General features: G+C 41.8%; 1 protein-coding gene across 5 annotated transcripts in view; it reads right to left on the reverse strand.

Annotated features, from left to right (window-relative positions):
- Positions 1-15,949, reverse strand: part of Brca1 (BRCA1 DNA repair associated) — a 71,098-nt gene that overhangs the window by 13,238 nt on the left and 41,911 nt on the right. For all 5 annotated transcript variants that reach the window (XM_041644032.1, XM_041644030.1, XM_041644028.1 and 2 more), the window contains exons 14-19: positions 14,529-14,658; positions 12,053-12,213; positions 8,364-8,650; positions 5,387-5,474; positions 1,867-1,944; positions 1,470-1,510 (exon numbers count right to left, since the gene is read on the reverse strand). In XM_041644032.1, coding sequence (XP_041499966.1) covers positions 1,470-1,510; positions 1,867-1,944; positions 5,387-5,474; positions 8,364-8,650; positions 12,053-12,213; positions 14,529-14,658 — 785 coding nt within the window. The remainder of the gene's footprint in view (positions 1-1,469; positions 1,511-1,866; positions 1,945-5,386; positions 5,475-8,363; positions 8,651-12,052; positions 12,214-14,528; positions 14,659-15,949) is intronic.

Genomic DNA, 15,949 nt, shown 5'->3' on the forward strand with positions numbered 1-15,949 from the left:
AAGAGCTGTTCTCTACATTTTTCAAAGACAGTTCTTTCTTGTTATTAGGTCTCAGCTCAGTTGTTTCACAAAGACTTTGTCTGACCTCTGTAACTGAGGTAGGTAACCCTTGACTTCAGAAAACTGTTAGTCTGTTGTCCATCAAAGCATTTATTGGTGTATGAGATTCCTCTATTTATTGTGCATCTTCTCTTACTAGGCATACATTTTTCCAGAGTTGGTCACTCTTGCTTACTGTGGTATTCCTAGTAACCGATACTTGGTGGGCTCCCAATAAATGGTGGCTAAGTGAAATTAACATCAAGTGTCATTTAATTATTTATGAATATACCGAGTAGTGTGTAATAAATAGTTTTAAACAGATGCTACTAATTTTGTTTCGTGTGATCTATCGTCATCATCAGTTCTTGGCTGTACTAAAATTATTCTTCCTACTACATGCTTAACGTATTTAATTCTCATTGTTCTTTGTATCATAAAAAGCAGCATTTCTTGGAAGGAGACCGATGTCTAAACAGATATTCAGCACATTAATTTCTTTTTCTGAGAAAGGGTCTCCTGTAGATTATGCTGACTTTGAACTCATGTAATTTAAGGATGACTGAATTGCTCATTCTGCTGCTCCCACTCTCTAAGACCGAGACCACAAGCAAATGTAATTCATATTCATGAGGTGCTGGGAATCAAACCCAGGGCCACATGCATGTTAGACAAGCACAAACGAAGCCATACCCTTACCCAAAGTCATTTTCTTTAACAATGGTGACTAGCCAGTTTCTTACAAAGGTGTACACTTATAAGAGAAGGGGCTTGGTGTGGTGGAACATACTTATAATCCCATAATCCCAGCACTTGGGAGATCACAGGCAGGCGATCAAGAGTGCCAGACCATTCCATGATATGCAACCCCCCACCCCAAAGGGTGGTGGCGGTGGCTATTTCTGATTATTTATTTATAAAGACAGGCTCAGCCAGGCATGGTGGCATAGGCCTTTAGTCCCAACACTAGGAGGCAGAGGCAGGTGGATCTTTATAAGTTTGAGGCCAGCCTGGTCTACAAACTGAGTTACAGGACAGTCAGAGCTGTTACACAGAGAAACCCTGTCGCAAAAAAACAAAAACAAAAAGACAGGCTCTTGTTATGTAGCCTAGACTGGCCTGAAACTATGTTATGTTATGTTATGCAGTCCAGTCAGGCCCCAAATTCCTAAGCGTTGGTATCACAGATACGCACCACCTCATCTGGCTCTGGAGGAGGCTCATTATTTGTTCATATGAATCTTTATTTTGCAAACTCCTTTCTTTCTCCAAGAAAACACGTTCTTTTGCAATCTAGAACGAATAAGAACATGACATTTCCTGGCCTGCTCTACATCACTCTCAACGGCCCCCTCACTGAGGAAAACGTGTAATGAAGGGAAAGCAACGCCCATTCCAGTGTCTCTGGCGAGTGTGCATCGACCACCTACCACACTCAGCAGTTTTCTTTCTTGAATCGACCGAATGACCCCTGCAGAGAACACAGGAGAGGTAAGTAATGAAGAGCAGAACAACAGGTTCTCTTCACAGGAGAGCTCCCTCTTTAATAAGGCCTGTGGCAGATTTCCTTCTGGACATAGCGGAAGATTATTTAAACGTTATAAAAGTGCTGCTGTATATGGATTCCTCCTACTATTAAGTAAGTCCTCGCTCACATGCTAGCACGGCTAAGAGGAGACCAGGTCCTATTAGTTCTATCTGAACAAAGCCATATGCATTTAAAGACAGAGCTAGTTTTGTGCTAAAGACCTTTTGGTAACTCAGACTTAGCATCAGCAGAAACCTCAGGTGTTAAAGGGAGGAGCAGACACACTGCATTGTACTCACATGAATAACTAACTATCCATTTTCTTCCTGCGATTCCTAGAAAGTACTTCAGTGTCCGTTCACACACAAGCTCAGCATCTGAGAACGAAAGACACCTGAGGCGTTAGAAAAACATAAGTGGGAGGTGCTGCCCAAGAAGCTGGAGCCCAGCACCCCTGAGATAGAAAATCAGAAGCCAGAAGCAGCACTAATGAGAACCAGCAGGAGTGGATTTTGGAAGCCTGGTAAGAGGCAGATGCCATGCTAAGACCAGAGGAATTGTCCGCCTCAGCTGAGAGGCCAAGGCTAGCTAAAGAGCTCCACCCCATGTTAACTAGTACTAGTGATAAATATGGGTATAGATCTACTTTACCAGACAGGAATATGTAAGAAAAGTGCTGAAGTCCTAAATTTGAAAAAAATAAAAACTAAAAAAGATCCTAAATCAGAAATGCCAATGACAAGTCCAGCCCTGCAGTTTCTCCCTGGGGACCCTGACCCCTTGTATTCCTGAGAGAGACAGGGAAACAGTCTCGCCACAGCTATTCTCTTTCCGTGTAGGTATTTCAATAAGCAGGAGATGAAGAGTCTGTTTATTTCCTAGTGTTTCAAAGGCTACTTTGAAGAACTTAGCAAACTGAGAAAAACCCATTTAAACAGGAGAAATGTATTCAACTAAATCCCAAACACAGCAGGCCATCTGCAAGTAGTGGAAGCGGCCATTCTGCCTCACAGAATTCCTCATAATTTTTGAAGCTTCTAAAGGCTGATTTTAGCTCACAAGCAACACACGCTTCATTGCCTTTGAGTTTAAAGAGCTACTTTAGACTTAATTTGTATTTTAAAGCTCTCTTTCACCTTTATCACCTTTCATCCTAACCCATTTCTTAAAACATACTAAAATCTAATGGTGTTCCTCTCTTACATAGAACTTAGCTTCCATATCTGGTTCTGGCACCTGCCTCCAATGAGCACTGCCCTCTGGTACAATTCCCATGCACGAGAAACCTAGATTTTAGCAGTCTTACGGAAACAGTCAAAGAGCTTTCAACCCTATGGTGAAGCCTAGAGCTCTGTGGTAGTCTGAATGTAACTGACCCCCACAATCCCAAAGGGAGTGGCACTATTAGGAGGTGTGGTTTTGTTGGAGGAAGTGTGTCACTGTGGCGGTGAGCTTTGAGTTTTCCTATGCTCAGGATACCCGCCCAGTGTCTCAGACCATTTCTTGTCGCCTGCAAGATGTAGGACTCTCAGCTTTGTCAGCACCATGTCTGCCCGTGTGTCACCATGCTCCCCGCCATGATGATAATGGCCGGAACCTCTGAAACTGTAAATGAGGCACCCCAATTAAGTACTGGGCATCTCTTCACAGCAACAGAAACCTAGCTAAGCTCTAAGGACAGAAATATCCCAGGATGGGCAAGTGTGCACCAGAAAACCAATTCTGTGAGCAAGGTTTGGAGTGTGTAGTTCTAATCTGTGCCTCCCACACTTGTGCAGTTCTCTGACTTCCCGAGCCTCACACTAATTCTTCAGATGCTCAGAGATGGATATCTCAGCCCCTTGATCTTCTCATTCCTTTATTCTCTGCCAAACATCACTTTTACTAAAAAATTTTTTAGATTTATTTTATGTCTAACTGTTTTGCTTACACGTGTGTTTATGTATCACATGCATGTCTAGTGCCCGAGATCACAAGGGGATGGTGGATACTCTGAAACTAGTTATGGTGGTTGTGAGTTACAATGTGGGTGCTAGGGATCCTGGGCCCTCTGCAAGAAAAAAGTGCCCCCCCCCCCCTCACACACACACGTTTTATTTTGGTGGCAGCAGATGGGGGGTGTTTTGCAACAGGGTTTCTCTGTGTAACTGCCTTGGCTGTCCTGGAACTCACTCTGTATGTTATGTCTCGAACTCACAGAGATCCGCCTCCCTCTGCCTCCTGAGTGCTAGGATTAAAGGTGTGTTCCACACCCCACAGCCTCTCTAAGCCTATTAGTTGCCACAGTGAAAAAACTGTGTTCAGCACAAAGAATATCACCTAGACAGGCACTTCAGAAGATCCATCAAAGGCCAGAGCCACACTTCTCTTCCTACATGTACCAGGCTTGCATTAATAAAGCAGGCCAAGCCGGGCGATGGTGGCGCACGCCTTTAATCCCAGCACTCGGGAGGCAGAGGGAGGCGGATCTCTGTGAGTTCAAGACCAGCCTGGTCTACAGAGCTAGTTCCAGGACAGGCTCCAAAACCACAGAGAAACCCTGTCTCGAAAAACCAAAAAAAAAAATAAAGCAGGCCAATTTCATATAAGCTTTTCAGCAGCTCTGAAATGTTTACTCAGATTTTACAGTCAACTACAAACTCCCAGAGGTATCTTACACAAACACAACTAAGACTAAAAAAAGGAGAAAGTGTACGACACGTGAGTGGGTCCACTCTTTTCCTCCCTCCCCTGTTAAGGCTATAGGATACACACTCAGCCACACTCAGCCACGAGTCACATGCAGCTCACTACTCTCCAAAGTCTGAGTGGAGATTTACTTCCACCCGGTTCTCTTCGCATTACTTGCTCTTCCATGATCTGGTCTGCTCTATACCCCCTGAACTCCAAGGAGTACACAGGAAGTGTGGCTCAGCAATTCATTTTGCCACTACCCAAAACCAACAGGTCATACAAGACTACTGTCTTTGTAAAATAATAACTATTGGGAGACTTCATGTATGGCATGCTTAAATGAAGTCAGGCTCAACACTCTGATCTGAAATGCTAGGCCCAAACTAATTTTTTTTTTGGAGAATTTGCATATATATAGATATGGGACATCTTTCAGGCATAACACAAAATCCACTTTTTTGTTGCTGCTTCATTTGTTTTTTAAGACAAGGTCTTGCTTTATAGCCCAGGCTGGTCTTGAACTTCTGGCCTTCCTGCCTCAGACTCCTAAATGTGGGGATCAAAGGTTTGAGTCATCACAGCCAAGTCATTCATGTATTATATACAAAACCTGAGGGTAACTTTTTGTTTTTGGTGCTAGGACAGTACCCAGAGCAGTGTTTCTCACTTCCTAATGCTGTGACCCTTTAATACAGTTCCTCATGGGGCAATCCCCAAGCATGAAATTACTTTCATTGTTACTTCATAACTGTAATTTTGCTACTGTTATGAATCATAATGTAAATATTTGTGTTTTTCTGATGGTCTTAGGTGACCCCTGTGAAAAGGTCTTTCAACCCCCAAAGGGGTCGCAACCCATGGGTTGAGAATCACTGACCTGGGTCCTTGTACATGCCAACTAAGTAGCAGCCTTCCACCAAGCTTCATCTGCAAACCCTAAAGGCAATTTTACACAACATGCTTCGTATGTCGCCCGACTGTGAGCTGCCACATGAAAAGGAGAATTTCCACTTGTTGTGTTATGTCCATATTCAAATGGTTGTAGATTTTGAATTTTTGGATTAGGGATGCTCAACTTGATTGATATGGCTCTTAATGGGGTTTACGAGATAAATGCACTATAGTCTGTAAAGGTTTGTAGTATACCTGTTTTTATAATAACATGCGTAGTCTCCTCAGTAATTGCATCAGTTAAAGTGAGGCGGTATTTTTTAGCAAACTTTTGCACAATCATCTGAAACAAAAATCAAACACTGAGTTAAGTTAGGGGCTGGAGAGATGGCTCAATGGTTAAAAGTACTAGCTGCTCTTTCTTTCCTTTTTTTTTTTTGGATTTGTTTTGAGACAGAGCTTCTCTGTGTAACCACCCTACCTGTTCTGGAACTAGCTCCTTGAACTCAGAGATCTGCCTGTTTCTGCTGGGATTAAAGGTGTGCACTACCATTACCCGGCAAAACTGATTCTTTTAAATTTTTTTTTTTGGTTTTTTGAGACAGGGTTTCTCTGTGAAACAGTTCTGGTTGTTCTGGAACTCACTTTGTAGACCAGACTGGCCTCAAACTCACAGAGTTCATGCCTGCCTCTGCCTCCCAAGTGCTGGGATTAATGGCGTACACCACCACTGCCTGCTAGCTGCTCTTTCATAGGACCCAGATTCAGTTCCCAGCATCTATGTGACAGCCCACAACTGTCTGTAACTCTAGTTTTAAGGACTCTGGTACCCTCACACTTGACACCCATGCAAACCAAACACCAATACACAAAAAATAAATAAAATCTTAAAAGAAATTATGCTAAATTATCTTGGGTACACAGCTTAGAGTATTAGTTATTCCAACTGAGTCTTCATCTCAGAAAAGGCACACTCTTAAAACATTCTTTAAAAATAACAATTGTGCGTTTGTGTGTATGTGGGGTCAGAGGACAATTCTGTGGAGTTGGTTCTCTCCTGCCATTTTCTTGTGTTTTGGGGACTGAACTTTGTTGTTAGGGTTACAGGCAAACACCTTTCCCTGTTGAGTCACCTTGCCCTGGCTTTAAAAATATAACAAGGTTGAAGTCTCAAAACTGACTATTTAATAAAAACTACATATAAATCAGCCAGGCGTGGTGGCATACACTCTTAATCCCAGCACTTGGGAGGCAGAGGGAGGAAGATCTGAGTTCAAGGTCAAACTGGTCTTAAGACTGAGTTCTAGTTCAGCCAGGGCTACATTGTTGAGATTTTGTCTCAAACAAGTAAATAATATCCCCCTAACCCTCACAAGCAAAGAAATGAAACCCTCCAAACCATGAAAAGTCAGAGAAAAACATTCTAAGGCAGTCTAATGTAGTACCAAAAGTCAGAGAATTACAACCAAAGATCATATAACTAGATTCTTGGAGTTTCTTTGCAGAATGACAGACCATCCTATAGCTGAAATTTATCTGCCTACATCTTATAAACTGAGTGGTAAGTAGCCTTACATAGAAAATTTTGCTGTAGATACAGATAGCTCAAAACCAAGGACTCAACTGATAGTTACAAAGCACTCAAGAGAAGATATCTGTAGTAAATACAAAAAAAAAAAAAAAATCAATTCTCTCTTAAGAAAAAATAGTGGAAGAGACTCATTCTTCCCAAAAGAAATCTAGAGTCTCTTAGTTATTATCTATCAAGCAAATAAAAATCAACAGGTAATAAAAGAAATTAACCAGATCCACTATGGGCACAGTTGATATAACTGGTAGCTACTGTTTGGTAAATAGGTCTATTTACTGGGTAGTATCATCTTCTAGCCCGCGACACCCATGCAAATATTTATGTGCTGGAGTACTGCAGCGGAAGCTGGCCACCCCTCACACTGCTTCAGTACACACTGCCCCCAGCACTGGCAGCAGCAGGCTGGAGAAGCTAACGCCACCCTCCCACGCTTGCTGCTGCCCTCTGCCAGTGTCATTAGCAATTCTGAACTGGTTAATTGCTGAAATCCCAGCCTTAAAACAGTGCTCAGTGAGAAGAGCAACTGCTGAAAAGATCATCTTAACACGGGCTTCAGAATTAATCATGTGTAATACAGTCAGTGGCTTTCATCATAAATTTAACACACTTCAGCAAATCCAAACAGAGCTCAAAGTTTTCCTCTTTGCTTGTTTAAAGAAAACATGTACCAAAGCCACTTGTAGTTTAATCTGCACCTCAGAATTGCCCAAGGCAAAAACGATTAGACCACTCTTGCTATCTCTAAAGAGCTGAACTCACAAAACAAAGGAACAGTGAATACAAATTTTCAGCAAATAAATGGGAATTCTAGATGTGAAGGCAAGTCCATCAAGAGCTACTTAAACTGTTCTCTGAGCATGGGACTGCGAGATGACAAGGGACTTACACATAGCAACTATCAGGCAGACAAGCTTGCTTTGCCTTTTCAATAGCGGGACACACAGGGCCCAAGAATCTATGTAGTCACTACCTGTAGAGCCATTAGGACGAGGAATGGTACCTAGCCTACGAAGGATCTATTAAGAAGACACTTCAGAACGATTTAGTTGCCTCTCAGTGTACAATAAATGGTATCTACTATTAAATCCAATTGATAGTTAGGTACGTTATCGTATTTTAAAGAAATATACAATTATTTTATTATTATAACAATTTTAGGAGAAATAAATTTCCCAGAATGTTTGAAATCTATAAGCAGCTTAAAAAAAAACATGGGTTCAGTAGGCTTCATGTTTCAATGAGTATGAAACAATTCCCATTTCTGGCACCCGGGGCCCGAGCAGGGTATTGAAAAACCTAACTACCAGCCAAGATAAAGACAAACAGACCCTGGAGAAATGCCACTACCTGGCAGTATTCGCAAAACCAGTCTACATTTAGTTAGATGTTGATAAATTTACTTAAATATGAATTTAGGAGGGAAAACGATACCTTCTGGAGTGAGGTGATATATCTAGTTACCTTATGTTTTAAATAAAAAGAAAATTCTAATACAATTCAAAAATGTACCATACTCAGCAAGGTACTCAGTACTCAATAATTATTTCCTCAGATGGATTTCTTCTTAGAGGTTATGCATTGCTAGTACATCTATAGCAGTCAAGTCCCAGTCACTACAGAGGTAACTATGAATACACTCACTACTTCTTTGAGGGTCAAGCCTGAAACCACCATGGATATTCCTTTATGGGCTCTTCCTTTTGAAGACGTCAATTCTGGCTTAATCTCGCTCTCAGTTTCCACCACTGCAGTGTGAGCATGAGCAGCAGCCGGACTCGTGAAAGACTCAGAAACTTGACATTCGGATATTTTCTGTGCAGAATTTGAAGCAGATGTGGTGCACACATGAGCTGGCTCTTTAGGGGACTCAGATTCAGGGTCTCTACTAGAGAAAAGGCTGATTCCAGATTCCAGATATGGGGTTCCTTCTGCAAGGAAGAGAATTTTAATTGATGTGGCAATAAATGTAGAATTCAAGGTTCCAGTCTCTGGGAAGAACTAAAAAGACCCATTAAGATATGTTACGAGAACACACTTCTCTAAATAATAATATGGCATTATTTGTTTGTTTGTTTTTGAGACAGGGTTTCTCTGTGTAGTCCTAGCTGTCCTGGAACTTACTCTGTAGACCAGGCTGGCTTCAAACTAGAAGATACATCTGCCTCTGCCTCCTGAGTACTGGGATTAGTGGTGTGTACCACTATGCCTGGTTAATTGGCATTATTAGAAAAAAAGGAAAACAGAAACAACACAGGGCTGGAGAGATGGCTTCTCTTCCAAAACACTGAGGTTCAATTTCTAATACCCACATGGTAGCTTAAAATTGTTTCTAACTCTAGATCCAGGGTGTCCAATACCTTCTTCTGGCCTCTGTGGGAACCAGGCACGAAAGTGGTACACAGACAGACATGTAGGCTAAACACCTACACACATAAAATAAAAATAAATAAAACTTAAAAGCTGGCCAGGTGGTGGTGGTGCACACCTTTAATCCCAGAATTTACGGAGGCAGAGGCAGGAAAATCTCTATGAGCTAGAGGCCAGCCTGGTCTCCAGAGTGAGTTCCAAAGACAGCTAAGATTACACAGAGAACCCATGTCTCGAAAAACCGGGGTGGGTGGGTGTGTAGGTTTAGTGATATGTACTGCAACTGTTCAGAATAGTGTAACTTTAGAAATTACTTAAATGTCCACTGAGATTGAGTAGGAGACTGAATCTGAGTTGTCAAGCTTGCTCAGACATCTCACTGGCCCACCCATTAGATTTTATGCTTTGAAAATAAATGTTGATATGCAAAGATGGTTCTAAATCATTAAAGATGATAGCTAAAAATATTCATTAATACATTTATTGATTTATTTGCTGTGTGTGCATACTTATTAACACAGCTATTTATTTACTTACTTACTTATATGCTGCAAGTGTGTGCACGTGATATAGAATTAAGAGGACAACTTGCAGGGCTTAGTTCTCTCCTCCCATCCTGTGGGCTCCACAGATTGAGCTCAGAAGCCATTAGACTTGATGGCAAGTAGCCCTGACCTGATAAGTCATCTTGCCAGTGCAGAAATATTTACCATAGTCAGACCTGGAAGCACAGTCCTATAAGTCTAGCTACACAAGGCCGAAGCAGGAGGATCACAAGTTCAAGGCTTACCAGACTACATGACAAGTTTAAAACTATTTTATTTTAATTGATTAGTTGAAATAGGATCTTGTATATAGCCACTGATGAAACGCCTTGAACTCTAGGTGAAGCAATCCTGTATTGGCGACTCAAGTAACTGAGACTACAGACATGTACCACTACATCACATATTCTAAAAATAAAACTCTGAGTAAAATAACTAAAGAAGTTGGGCAGTGTTGGCGCACGCCTTTAATCCCAGCACTTGGGAGGCAGAGACAGGCGACCTCTGTGAGTTTGAGGCCAGCCTGGTCTACAAAGCGAGTTTCTAGGGCAGGCTCCAAAGCTACAGAGAAACTGTCTCAAAAAAAAAAAAAAAAACACAAAACAACCCCCAAACCCATTTCTTTATAATTTTTGGCAAATGGTCTACTCTACAGTCTTCGAAGGCCTGGGGTTCACTATATTAACCAGGCTGGCCTCGAGCTCAGAGAACCGCCTACCTCAACAAGTGTGTGCCACCATGTCCAGCTGAAACAGCAATACTTTATTATTAACTGGGTAGTAGTGAGGTAATTTTAAATACTTTTATATTTACTATTTTGTCCAGTTTGGGAACAAATAATATACAAGACTTCCACGAGGATGGAAAAAAAGATTAAAATCATAGATAAATCATTACATCTTTCACTTGATCAACAGGTAGTGCATCTGTGAAACACTTTAGAAATGTCACTGATCAAGAATAAGCTAGGCGGGCTGGAGAGATGGCTCAGCGGTTAAAAGCACTGGCTACTCTCACTGAGGACTTGGGTTTATTCCCAGAACCCACATGGCAGCTACAACTTTCTGTAATTCCAGTTCGAGGGTACCCATCACCCTCTTCTAGTCTCAGTAGGTACCAGGTAGACACAAGGTGCACAGATAAACGTGCACAAAATATACATATGCATAACATAAAGTAAATAAAAACAGAGAAAGAAAAGAAAAAAGAAAAAGAATTAAGCAATGTAAGAACACAGTCAAACGCCACATCTGATACTGATAGTGTTTTTTATGATATTGTATTTTTGAAGATTAATTAAGTCTTTCTTGCTAGGTAGTGGTGGCACATAACTTTAACTCCAGCACTCAGGAGGCAGAAGCAGACGATCTCTGTACTCGAGGCCAGCCTGGTCTACAGAGCGAGTTCCAGGACAGTTAGAGCTGTAATGTAAAGAAACCTTGTCTTGAAAAACCTAACAAGCAAACAAAAACTTTAACTGATTAAAGCTCTGATTTACAAATCATAAAAATACACCATTTACTAAGTGATTTATGAAACAAAAAGTCATTTATATTCATTAAAAATAGATGACTTCATGTTGTAACTTATTTTCCAGTAAAGAACAGACTTGTAACTTTATTCTAGGATCTTACAGTTCTAATATCTGAAACAAAAACATGTAGATGACCAACCAGACCCTATCATTTTCAAAACTATTAGTAATCCACTATGGACAGACTTACTGAAGGGATGCCAGCCCAGTCAAGCAGGAGGCTCTGGCAGGCCTTGCCCTTTTCCCCACTCCCTCTGCCTTGGGAACACAGATGACATTCCTAAAGCTAGCCACCAAGGTCTGTTCCCTTATTTGGCTACTTCCCCCTTCTGAGGCTGACTACCAAGGTCCAGCTCTCAAAGTACTTAAGTCCAGTAATCAGAAGCTCTGTTTGGTTCATGAATTAATATACACAATTAAAATTAAACACCTCACCCTAACATAAGCTTTTCGATTTTACCTTTATAAACCATTATTTGCCTATGTGCCACATCTGTCTCTTCGCCATCTAGAGGCATCCGTGACAAATATCCCTGCCTCTTTCTTCTTTACCCCTGCACCCTAGCTCATTCCAACACAGACTGCTCCTTTTTCTCCTCTTAAAATTATATTTGCAAGGTCATTTGCTGCCGTTTTCCAGCCTGAGTCAGAAAGCAGCCACTTTAACTTTCTTTCCTGCTGAATACAAGATCTCTCTGTAGAGCAGGTATTTGGGTGTGGTCTGCGCCCAGTCTGGGGTCCGGGAGGAACCCCACACTGTTCGGGGTTTCCTTCACTTATAGCTGTAATAATTTGCAAGTAAACTCAGATCACAGCTCAAGTTATTTTTCAAAAGTGTACTTTGAACACAGGATACAGTGTGAAACAAAGTGTTTTTGCATTACCTAGATCTTGCCTTGTTAAGTTCTGTTGTTCACGTGACTTCTCTGTTTCAACAACATGAAGGAGCTCCTCTTGAGATGGGCAGTTCCTGTTTTGAAGACTCCCAGAGCGGCTGTGTGCAGAGCACCTACGGCTTGCCAATGGAGATTTAAAAGGGGAAGGCCTGGAGAGATGGATGAAAGAAGGAAACCATCACCACCAATTCAGAAAGTCCCAATCCTAACTCCTTGGCAGCCAAAGCATAAGTGAAACATCTCACTGTCAGAGAAATAAGGAATGACCAGCAAAAAGGAGTGTACACGACAGCCCCGGAGCCTGGATTCATCTGCCTGCCAACGTGCCACTGTCGACATATGACCTCTCCCCTTCAGAGCTGTTTAAAGCTCGTCAGCACACTCCACCCCTGCCCCGAATTATCCACTGATGCTAATTCAGATTCTATACACCATCCCACTTGAGTCCAGATGCATGTTAGGCCTCTTGTGGAGATAGAAAACTGAGCAATGCTGACATCACTTTATTTGTACCTAATTTGAGAAGAATTTATAGTATCACTCCCCCTTCCCTGCATTTTCAGTGTCCAAAGTCATTCTGAAACAAGAGGCTGGGCTGGAGATGGCTCAGCAATTAATGGCACTTCTTTTTGCAGAGAACCTGGATTTGAGTCTCAGAACACACATGGTGGTTTATAACTGTCCATAACTTCAGTTCCCAGATGCACATAACAAATGTATATCTACACATTTGAGCAAAACACTCACACATTAAAAAAAAAGAGCCAGGTAGACGGAAAGGTGTGCCTGCTGATGTAGAGGCAGAAGAGCAGGAAATCAAGGTTGTCCTTGCTACGTAGTAAGTTCAAGGTCAGCCTTGAAACACATACAAAAATGAATGTAATTAATAAAATTAAAAAAAAAAGCCAACTACTGTGGTGGGCACATATTTCAGTGGTAAACACTTTGCTTAAAAGCATAGGAAGGCCTGCCTTTGATCCCCACTGTCACACCCCTGAGTCAACCATTAAACGTTAGTAACGTGTGTGCCCAAGAAGTAGTTCCTCCAGTCTTTTGCGTGTTTATCATTTAGTATGCCAATGAGATAACTACTACTAAACATGGCTTTAGTGCCCAAGGAAGCAGGTCTTTTTCATTTTTTTGTTAGAAGTATAATGCCCGCCTTAAAAATCACTCCTCAGTTAAGTGCAGGGCCAGGAAAAGACAGCATTGCTAGATTATTGACAATCTGTTACCATTCCCCAAAGGAATCCATAGACATAACGGGGATTCAGAAAACAAGAGCCCTTTGTTTCCTGAAGTGGTGAGGTATTTGTCCTGATAGATTTAAGTATTTTTGAAAGCAAAAGCAGGGTGTGGTGGTACCTACCTGCAATTCCTGAATTCAGAAGTCTAACTTGACAGCCTTATTTACATATCGTGAAATAATACTTTGAATTTTTCCCAGAGTAAATTGACAGACAGAGTTTTTCTAGGAAGGCAAAAGGTCTTTCACTTTGGGCAAGGTCTGCCCGGAGATGTTTATCACCAGCTTCCAGGTTTGCTTTGGTTTTAGTTCAGTTGGGTTATATTCTGACCTTTAAACAACAAGAAGCTCTGAGTGTTTACTTCTCATGCTGTACCTTAGGCCTTGTACATACTCAAAAGCCTATATCCAAATAAACAAAGCAATGTGACCCAGGGCTATTTAGTGTCCAGTTGTGTACACCTAGTGTTGCGAAGGCTGAAGGACCACTTCAAGTTTGAGGCAGCCCAGTCCACACAGGGAGTTCCAGCCAACAAAGGTGACCCTGTCTCAAAAAACAAAGCACTCTCAAACAAAACAACAACAAAAACAAACAAACAAAGAAAAAAACAAAAACCAACCCCAGGAAGGATGGAATAAGCATATGCATAAAGGTAATGCAGAAGCCAGAAATTGACACTGAGTATCCAACTTGATTTTTCCTTGACCTTACTCCCAAGACCGGGTTTCTTAGGAGCTAACCAATTTAGATAAACTGACTGGTCAACAGCACTAAAGTGTTTCCTGTCTCTGTGTCACCAGAGCTGTGATTACATGCTTTTGTTACTGTTCCTGGCATTTTTTACTTTTTGGTATGAGTGTAGGCACGCACGTGGTTGTGCACACAGGTGTGTGTATATACTTGCTGGGTGGGTGAGTGTGGAGGCCAGAGGATGTCTACCCGTCAGGAGCCTACCTCTATGGCTGTATACCCATCTCTCACTGCACCTAGGATCTACCTGTCTCCGCCCCTGCCCCAGGAATCCCAGCACAGGGTTGTAGGTATGAGCACCAAAAACAACTTTTTAGTTAGGGATCTGAACTAAGGTCCATATGTTTGCATGGAAAACACATTCTGACTGCCTCATCCCCCAGCCTCAGGAATGGAAGGAAAGTTAACAGAAGGAGTTCAATGTGAGCAAAGATGTCGCTCATATGCCACAGACTGACATTTCTTACCTCCCCATTCTTGACTCTTTATTGTCACTGGCAGGACTATCTGAAGGTTGTGGCTGGAACTTGTCAGCAGAAACATACATTGGGTCCCAGCTTCCAGGATTCTCATTAATGTTCTTTGAAGTTAAAATTGCTTTAAATGGACGAGAAAAATCTATTTTACTTATTTGTTTTGATGGACTTAATTTAGGTAAGGATATTGATTTTGTTTTAAAAGCAGCAATCTATGACAATCAAACTGGTTTTTTTCTTTTGTGTGTGTGACAGGACTCTCACGACCCTCCTGCCTCTATCTTCGCAGCAGATTTTACTGGTGTGTGCCAGCACACACGGCAATGGCAGAACTGCACAGCCAAGGACAACACTGAACCTCTCATCCTCCTGCCTGTACTGCTCAAGGGCAGGGTTCCAGCTGTGTGCCAGCATACCTGATTTTATGTACCAGATTGTACCAAATGCTTCATGCATGTCAGGTAGGGACTCTGCAACTGAACTATACTCCAAGCCCTCAAACTGGTATTTAAACAAACATATTAGATAAAATTTTACTGATATAAGCAGTTCAACAAATGCCAGCACCAGGTAGAACGAAATAATCACAAAATAATCACAAAATAGTAAGTATACGGGAAGGAGCGTTAAGACTTGATAAATGGAGTTCCTCAGTCACCACAGGCTGAAAACAAACAAAGCATGCTTTTTTTTCTTTTTTGGCCCTGGATGATAAGAAAGCAAGAATATATAATGTGTTCTTATCTTGGAAGCAAACTGAATTATGCCCAAATCTCCTCTGCTAACAGCAAAGGAAAAGTACTAGAAAGCATAAGGCACATCTCCTTCTCCGACTTCCATCAAAGACTACACAGATTCTGGGCTAAAACTTTAGCACGCCTGCGTGCGTGCGTGCGTGTGTGTGTGTGTGTGTGTATAGGGGTGAGGGGGCAGCAGGGGGTCAGATGCAATGACATTTTCAACTACTAAGAAACAAACACAACAAAAAACAAGCCCATAAGCAAAAGCACACTCTCGAGCACACACACACACCCTTAAGGTACTGGTTGATAAAGTTGAGCAATAGAATGAACTAATAAAAGGCACAGGAATGCAAAAAAACAGACCCACAGCAAGGCTCTAGCATGTGCCATTCCCTTTGAGAAAATGGCTTGAAGGAAAAAATGAACTCATTCTGGAGATCAGGCTGGCAGTAAACTTACAGAGATCTGCTTACCTCTACCCTACAAGCCTTGACAGCAGAAAAAATAGTTAAACACCAAAAGAATTAATTAAATTTTTTTTTTTTCGAGACAGGGTTTCTCCGTAGCTTTTGGTTCCTATCCTGGAACTAGCTCTTGTAGTCCAGGCTGGCCTCGAACTCACAGAGATCCACTTGCCTCTGCCTCCCGAGTGCTGGGATTAAAGGCGTG

The sequence above is a fragment of the Microtus oregoni genome, unplaced genomic scaffold, assembly GCF_018167655.1.
Source record: "Microtus oregoni isolate MIOR12 unplaced genomic scaffold, Mior012 000091F_ref0000469, whole genome shotgun sequence".
NCBI lineage: Eukaryota > Metazoa > Chordata > Mammalia > Rodentia > Cricetidae > Microtus > Microtus oregoni.